The sequence below is a fragment of the Xenopus tropicalis genome, chromosome 1 (genome assembly GCF_000004195.4).
Source record: "Xenopus tropicalis strain Nigerian chromosome 1, UCB_Xtro_10.0, whole genome shotgun sequence".
NCBI lineage: Eukaryota > Metazoa > Chordata > Amphibia > Anura > Pipidae > Xenopus > Xenopus tropicalis.
Window position 1 is genome coordinate 146,326,355 of NC_030677.2, and position 9,166 is coordinate 146,335,520.

Below are 9,166 nucleotides of genomic sequence, written 5' to 3' on the forward strand. Positions count from 1 at the left end.
TAACACTTCCTCTACTAGTCAGTTCTGCTGACTAAACCCTACCAATGAATATGGCTGAAAGTTCCATATTTTATATACTGCATTTACTGCACCAGCCTAAAGTATCAGCATCTCTATAGTAGCAATGATCCAGGCTTATAAAGTTCCCCATCTTGAATTTATTTAGTTAGGAGTGTCGGTGACACTTACAGTACATGCTCAGTGTGCTTTGGGCGCTGTTGAGAAGCTGAGCTTAGGGGTAGTCACATATTATCAAGCCAAAAAATAGGTTGGCCTTTCAAGCTGATGCTAGTTGCACTGGTTTAAGAGCTACTATGTAGGAATAATCTGTATTCAATACAAATCAGTTTTATATTGTGACATTTATATTCTATATATACAGTATATTGTGCATCAGTCCCTAAACTCAGTAACTAAGATCAGGAACACAGAGCATGTACAGTGAATCAGCAAAAAGAAGATGGGGGGCTACTGGGGCATCTTTAGAGGCACAGATCTTCCCTGCTAAAGGCCTGTGGTTGCCTTGGGCTGGTACAGAAGCCCAGAATATAATGTACAACAGTTCTTCCCTAATTATGCATCATCTAAAATCTTTTGCAGAAGAAATTGCTGATTGTGGAACCCCCTGAGCCCTGGGCACTTGCCACCTCTGCTCCTTTATTAAAGCAGCCTGAACATGGAATTGCCTCCAAATTTCAGCAAAATCTTTCCCATTAGAAAACAGCATCTACAGTTTTATCTTTCTCATTCACCAGAAAGGAGGCAATGACATTTTCCATCTGGCTCTGTATGTTTCATTGCACCCTATAAGCATTTGTTATCCAGATGGATGTGATTATTTGCAGTGTCCTGGATAGCAGATCAAACATTTCTAGCCGTTCCTTTTTGTGCCATTTGTATTTCCGCCACTGAGAACCTCTGAAGAGAATCCAATTTAGAGAGATGTTTTTGAAAGGTTGCATTTGCTTGAAACCAGATGAATGAAATGCTTTCTAACCTCTGCCCTCCTATGAGCCATCAAAGCAAATAATAATAATGACATTTTTATTACCCTGTTGATATTAAAATGCCATTTAAATACTTTTCAATACCGATGTAAGATTGTATTTTTGACTGCTGTGTTTTTGATAATTTATGGCATGTCAGTATTATTTATATAGCAAAAAGCAGGCTTTTTACTCTTTAAAGCTTTTTTTTTGTCTTAATCCTTTATTATAACAGTGTTAGATTTCTTTGCTGACGGAGCATTGTGCCAGTTACAGTTGCATGGAAGCTATACATGCTACTGACCACTGTAGTCAGGGCTGCCATTAGGGAAGGAAAAGGTATACAGTTGTGCTGGACCCTGTCAGATCCTTTTTCACAAGGGGGCTTGGCCACGTTGTGAATGTTCTGCAAATTGTGTAAGATATGTATCAAAACATACATATATTATAACTTCTGCAAAAAGTTGCTAGAAACTTACTTTACTTGCATATCAAGCAAAAGACAATGCAGAAAGGCAAATTCCACTGCCTCCAATGAACTGATTTATTAGCACATTAATTATTCATTTTAACTATTTGTATGAACTGCTTATTATAGAGTAACATTAGCTGTTTATATTGCTTACACAAGGGGCATGCGCACTTTTATTCATAAGGGACCCCATACAAATAACAATGTTTCTGATGGCGGCCCTGACTGCGGTCTAAGAGCACATATGTTACTTTTACATGCTGCAGAGTTCCCAGTGGCTATTCTTGACAAACTATTCTAGTGCGGTGGTTTATAACCTATGACTCAAAAATGGCTCACCATGCTTTCCGTTAGAGTCACCATAATACTCTATTTTCCTTTAAAAACAGGCAATAATTGCACAAAGTTACATCATTTATTCTGTCCTAAGCTTGGATCCCTGTTCTGGCTCCTAGAATACATCCAAGTCCTGTTCTAATAACTTTAAAATGGATCTCCACCCAAAAATAGTTTTTGTTGTATAATGAAAGAATATATATTCATTATAAATCTTAAGTTGTACATGTAATTGCTATTGAAAGCAGTGTATATTTATCTTTTACATTTTAAACTCCTTTGATCAGGGCCTTCTTTCTAATGGTCAAATGTTTGCATGTGTACACCCATTTATCGTACAGTGTTTATAATAATCTTAATAATCATAATCTCTTTTTATTCTCTGGTTCTGAGTCTTAAACCAGTGGAACATTTAACAGCTTTTGATCAGTTTCCGTCTGTTACATGGTTTCAGTTGTTGCTGGGCCAGACAGACACTGCTTTCAATAACAATTACATTTACACATAACTTTAAAAATAATTGAAACCACTTTGAATTCCTGTGCAATGAATGCAACATCATAAAGCATAAAGACTGACATTTTTTCTGCTTGTGTGATGGTTCTTTTTGTTGATTATGTTATTTGTGATCATTTCCCACTAATGCCAACAGCCTACAGTTACAATGGAGACATCCTGGTTTTATTTGAAGTAATAATTTTTTTCAGGAATACATAAATAAATACATTGTCATTGCAAAAATCAAATCTAACAGTTTAGTTAAAAGAGATTTTGTTCTATTGTATTGGTTTATAAGGCACTTTTTCACATATATACATGACACTGGCTGCTTGTAGTGAAATTTAGGAATCAATGCTGGCAAGAAAATATAACTTAAATCTCCTAATTTGTTGAAAATATATATACCTTTCTGATGGACCAGATTTAGAGTTAAAATGGGGACCTAAGACAATAGCAGAAACCTGGAGCCCCAGATTTATTGAAATACTTAATCAGGGATGTTCTAGCTGTGGCCCTCAAACTTTTAAAAGCCACGGGTTTGATATCACTAATAATAAAAACTAAGAACACCATTTATTATGCAATGTTGGACTTTGTCTCTCTAGTGAGTGGTACCAGGGCAAAGCCTTTTCTACCCTGTGCTAATCTGGCCCTGGATTTAGTGAGGAAGCAAAAAGGCGAAATCACTGTGAATGTTAGGTTCTTAGCACAGAGATTTGCCTCTGCTGCCATGTATTATAGGCTCAAAGGTTTTTTTCTGCTATATTGGTTTTGATTGCTGGCTGTTTTTTGGCAGCCATACTCCCAGAGTACCACATTCCCTGCTGTCTTCTTGTAAGGGAATTATACTACAGAAAGGCAAATGGTGGAGATATAAAAGATGGTTGCCTCTAAAACTAAAAATCATTTGTATCACTATAAACAGGCTTATCTTTACTGTCTATCAATGTTAACTAAAATGCTAATGATAATAATGAAAATCAGACGGTGAAAGCAAGGCACATAAAACTAAGAAAAATGTTCCAAATGGGGAAGCTTCCATCCTGTGAAACATGTAAAAACACTAGGTTTTACTATTTACCCTCTGACCATTAGATTGCACCTCTGCAGGGGCATACTGAAGTGCTGCCGGGACCCCATGCAAGAGATCTTGGAAGGGGCCCGGCATACATTAAAAAAAGCTACACACCCCCCTCAATCTCCGCTTGCATGTGCGTGCCCACTGCCTTCCCGAGCAGGCACATGCTCTCAGAAGAAAGTACCTAGAGGATGCTGATCCTGTGGTCTGGGTCCCCCTGGTCCCCTGCGGGGTCTGCTTCCTCTATAGTTATGTCACTGTGCCTCTGTCTGTTTTTTGGGACCATTACAAGTCAGTTAATTGTTATAGAATGTTTATTTCACCCCATGGTATTTTCTGCACCCATATAATGATGGACTACTAAATTCTTTCTAATACACCTTTTCCTTTTTAGGCCTGCTTTACCTCCTGTATCAGTCGGTATATACATGTAATGTGTATGTTTGATGTGTATCCCCTTCTACACTTACATGTTAACAATAATTCTGGACAAAAAGGAAAAAAAACTGCACTCACTCACTCTGACTTCCCTGTATCCTTCATGGATTCTTTTACATTAACAAACTCATAAAATAACAACTGTTTTATTGATAATGTCAATGATAGTTTTGTCCAGAGGTAAGCACATTTAATTTACCTCATTGTGCTATTGTCTTTTATTGTTTAGAATAAAGACTATTGCTGCTAGGGTTAAAATCTTATTGAGTGATATTACAATAATAAACAGTAAGGATGTTTTGGTAATCGTATCCCCACAAACATGGTAAAAACTTTGGTTCTAGTTTTGTGCCTGAAGTTTTTACATGTAAATTAGCATAAAATATCTGTCTGGATGAGTGTGCGGTCCTTCTGAAATTAGAACCGGCTAACAAGTTGGCACAACACATTGGTAACATATCTGCCCTACAGGTCCTTGTTGTTCGCATTCATCAAATACTAATTATTTTCTTAAATGTATTCCCTTATTCATTTAAACTCCACATGTATCTGGAGGCTGCTGAGGAGATTCCTGTGCCTGTTGTTCTTCACTGGTGCTGTTTTCTGCTGGAGGAGGATCACATGGGGTGGGATTGGTCTCATCCACGATTTCAATTGCCTTTTCTTGATTCTCCTGCTCAGCTAAGTTTCCAGAAGGTTCCTCAGGGCAATCTGTAGGTTTTGTTTCCTCTGTTTGCTCACCTGGAATTTCTTCCACTTCCTGAGAGGAAGAATCCTGCTTAGTGTTATCATTAGTATCCCCTTTGTTGTCTTCTGTGGTGGTCTCTACTTGGGGATCCTTGGGTTCCTCTATTATTTTGTGTTCCTCTTTGCTGCTACCACCTTTAGTGGGGGATTTTAAGTTCTGGGCAGCATTAAGGATGTCAGCCTGAAGCTGTTTACTGGAGTCTACAACTTCTTCAGCCTTAGCATCCTGAGCTTTCTCTGGAATTTCATTAAACGCCTTTGCCCCACCAGATTTATCATTGTGATTGACATACTCCTTCTGTGAGAATGAAGAAGGGTAGTAGGCTGATGCCTTGTGTTTGTGGCTCATAATTATAGCACCACACACTACAAATATCAGCAGAATGATTAAGGTACCAACCACAATGGCAAGCAACATGTATTCTTTTAGGAACTTTGTTATTCTGTCAAATATATTAACATGGTTTGATGTTCCATTAGAAAACGACCCTGGACCTTCTGTTGTAAGATTGATAAGATCATGGCTCTGAGTCAAGCCTTCTCCATCTCCACTCCCTGCTGGTAAGTCTGAATAAGATGTTGTATGTCTTGCTAGGCACAAGGGGCATGTTATTATAAGGAACACACAGACGTTTGTAAGGAATGCCATACTTATTCAGCAGATCTCCTTTTCTTATCTTTGATTCTGTTAAAAAACACAAACGTAGAGCATGTCAGTTGGGGGTATATCCCTGGGCTTACTGGGAAAGTTTTGGAGTGGAACAAAACATTTTGAAAGCCTATTTGTGTGACAAAATAAAATGTGCTCATTTCTGGAGATGTAATTAGATGCAATTACTTATTTAACATGACATTGAGGTTTTAGTCCAGGAGATTCCATTACAAACTTGGATACTTTATTGCAAATCTATATTTAAGTTTAAGAACTGAAGTTTACTCTCCAAAGCTATAAAGGGGCCCCTTGGTATAAAAATATTTATAAACCAACAGTGTGGGACTGGCCCACAGGGATACCAGGAAAACTCCCAGTTGGCCCAGGTGTCAGGGTGCCCTCCTACTTCTAACCATTTGGCCTAATTCATGGTCATTTCCTATTTCTCTATGGGAACAAATCAACTAAATATAAAGAAGAATAGATTATAGTACGTAAAGAAAAAAAACTAGCAAAATATAGAGGTTGAGTGAGAAGTGGATAAAAAATTGTTTGAAGTGTGGGCCCATGGTCTAAGGTTTTCTAGTGGCCCCCTGGCATCCCAGTCCGACGCTGTATAGCAACAAAGGATAGATTCTATAAAAAAAAACAGTAGGTAGATATTTTTTAATTACTGTAATACTACCTAGCATTGACTGATGTTGCTGTTAGTAGAGATGGTGGAGCTGAAATTCAGCAGCTGGTGGAGACTGGGTGCCCTGATTTACATTATTTTTCCCCCTTGGATTGAAGCCCCAGCCTTCCTGCAGTGCCCAGTCCCCCAGCCCTATTGCCCCACTCCAGCTTCACTGAAACATATTCTGTGTCTGCACATACAAAAGAAAAAATACATCTGATCACTAAATCAAGCACAATAATGTAACAGCATTCCCGTTTTTGTATATTTCAACCCCCAGCATCCTTAACTAACTAACAGTTAGGCAAGGGTGGCCTGGAATTCACAACAGCTGGAGTTCCACAACTTTGACATCACAAGGAATGGGGGAAAACTCACAAGAGAAAGGAATTTCTATCATTCATTCCTATGTCATGCTAGTAAAATCACATAGAAAGATGTTACAATGTATGATCTCTTCTTTGGGGAAACTTGAGACCTTTTCCATTTGTGGCCTCTAGTTACCTACCAGAGCAGTTTATGCCAGACATAATAAGATGAAACAGAGTTGAACAGTGCATTGATTTTTTCCAGAAACCCCACTGGCTTTCCTTGCAAACATACAGAATCAAATCCTGCCTGCGTATCCTTCCCAACCCCCCCCCCCCCCCCAACCCTCTTAAAACTTTAGCAACCAAGCACATCTGGCCTATGTCTGCCTCTTTGTTGCACACTTCTGTCCCTAGGGACCTCTGTACCCAGTCACACTGGTCTGCTTGGAGAAAATGTTTTACATCTGGAGGCAAAATTGACATGGGATTTCATTTTCAGTCTAGGCGATCCTTTTATTCCTGGTATATTATTACAATTAAGAAAAAAGTCTTAAAACCACAGAATTGTGACATTGATTTTCTATTTGTTTTTGCCATCAATATGAAAATGCCTCTTAATAATCAGCTGGTTACAGTTCCTTTCTGATTTATCTCAGTGCCACAAGTTGTTACTTTATGATGCCATGTGATCCAATGAAAATACATTTCTCATCATTCCCATACCAAGATAAATCAAGTTAAATCAAGTAACATCATGCAACATTTGGCATGGTTATTTCAATAATAATTTAACACAACTAAACAGGTAACTAAATCTCACTTACACAGTGGAACATAATATAAATGGAGAGTTGTATGAAGGTATTAGGAATAAACAAGCAAAACTGTGGGGGATCATAATTTTCCAGTAAAACCCATATATGTCAGAAACTTCCATGTAATTTATCTGTGCATTACAATCAGAGCAGCCTGCAAGTAACAGTTCGCTTATGACTTGTCATGCATAGGCAGTATAACAAACACTTAATAACAGTATATATATAATATATATAATTTCTGTAAGGCTTGAGATGTATTGTAGATAGCTAGAGGAGGGGGGTGATTTAAGAACTTACTGTATTTTCCAGCCTTGCAATTTCCTGCTGCCTGTCTGCATTGATAGCCAGACTCCAACTCTGCCTTATGCAGACTGTTTTCATTAAAAGAGAGGGAAGAAGGGGGTTGGCTCAACCCTTAAAATAAAATCCCTCCTGCCTTTTCTGTGCATCCTTCTGGATCCATGGGCGGAATATTAACCCTAAAGGTATCAGGGAGGCATACATAAATTTCCATGCACGCCCCCCCCCCCCTTAATAAACCAATAAACCAGGCGGATCACTTTGTGGTGTAGTGTCTTTTTTATCAAAAATTAAGGAGTAATATTAAAATGGCTTCAAAAAGACTTAAATGTTGCAGATAACTTTTTCGAATTTTGCTAAGCAAGGTATTTTTTCATTTCTGGGCATATATTCAATGGCATAATTTATTGTTACAAATGAAAGTGACTAGAAGATTAGTGCTATGCCATGTAAAGTCTCATTTTCTGTGCCAAGGATCAAAAAAGTATTTTCTGTTGTGCCACAGAAATGTGTTGGCTACACTGGCATTTTTAACTGTAATTCTATGTGTAAATGTGGCAAAAGTGTTACTCTGCCGCCTAATAAATTGCCAAAGTATATACCCTGCCAAATCAAGTCTGCTGAAATAGGTGTGGAGTTTGCGTTTAAATGAAGGACATATTAATTACCAACTTGGGTACAAGGTTTAATATTAAGTACCAGCTCTGTTTGTAACTTTCCTGTATTTTATCACTGGTAAATAGGCATACAAAATGGTGGATTGCTTGCTTGACATTGCCCAGTGATAACAAGCATCCCTTGGGCATGCAAGGATTTTCTTTTACTCAGCAAAAAAAGGCATCCAAATGTCCTACTTACATAGCAAACTCATTAGGTCTCATTAGGATGCAATTCAGAATACCCTGTCTATATATCCTAGTACTATAGTCATTACATTTCCCAGCAAGCTGTGCAAAAAATGGAATGATTCTTCTGTAAATTTGCTGTTTTTAATATGGTTTTCCAATTTTAGAATAAACTGGCTTGGCAATGCATTTCTGAAGGAAACACCCTTAGAAATACATGATTAAAAATATCGCTGTTAGCATCTTGCGCCGTTTCACACTGCTGGCTGATTGTGGGCTTGTGGCAGCGTCTCATAAAGCTGAAATCATGCTTTCCACAGACCCAAAACACATTTTCGTGGCTGGCACTGTTCAAAGCCCAGAAAATAAAAGCACACACAGCATTTCTCACATTAGAAGCAAGATTCTTGGTCAGTGACTTTTCAGCACATTGCTCTTAACCAGTTAAATCCCTTCCAGGCAGAGCCAGTGGTAGGAGCAGGCAACAAAGGCGATTGTTCTAGACATCCCGACCTTAGGGGCTGTCAGCATGGAGTCCTGCCAGTTACACTGCTATAAAATGCTTCGGTTCGTTTTAATAAAGGGAAACTGTATCCAGAAGTTGGTTCAGTATTATGCAGCAGTTTGTAACACATTGTACACAACTTTACAGATCAAAAAAGTGCAATGATACAAAAATTGAAAATGATATTTACAGTATAAAAAAAGAACTTTGTAATATCCACATTACATTTTTAGATCATTCCAAATGTTGATAAGCAGACAGGAGGAGACATATTACATTATATATATATATATATAGCATATTATTGTGCAAAGGCTCCAGTGGCAGGAAGTGAAAAGTGCATAAGTACACCTTTACCCAATGTGTATTTTTTAAACAATGCATCATGGCTTTTTATACATTTGCCTTGGATTTATTTTAAAACCAAAACATCAGAGTACTGATCACCCTTAATCACCAAATGATAAAAGACCACGTCTCCTTTATATAATTTTAATTTCT

General features: G+C 37.9%; 1 protein-coding gene across 1 annotated transcript; it reads right to left on the bottom strand.

Annotated features, from left to right (window-relative positions):
* Window positions 1-2,453: 2,453 nt before the first annotated feature.
* Window positions 2,454-7,421, bottom strand: tmem119 (transmembrane protein 119). Its single transcript, XM_002939190.5, has 2 exons — window positions 7,313-7,421; window positions 2,454-5,243 (listed from the first exon to the last, which is right to left on the bottom strand). The coding sequence occupies exon 2, from the start codon at window positions 5,205-5,207 to the stop codon at window positions 4,344-4,346; it is 864 nt and encodes a 287-aa protein (XP_002939236.1). The 5' UTR covers window positions 5,208-5,243; window positions 7,313-7,421; the 3' UTR covers window positions 2,454-4,343.
* Between the last annotated feature and the right edge of the window lie 1,745 nt (window positions 7,422-9,166).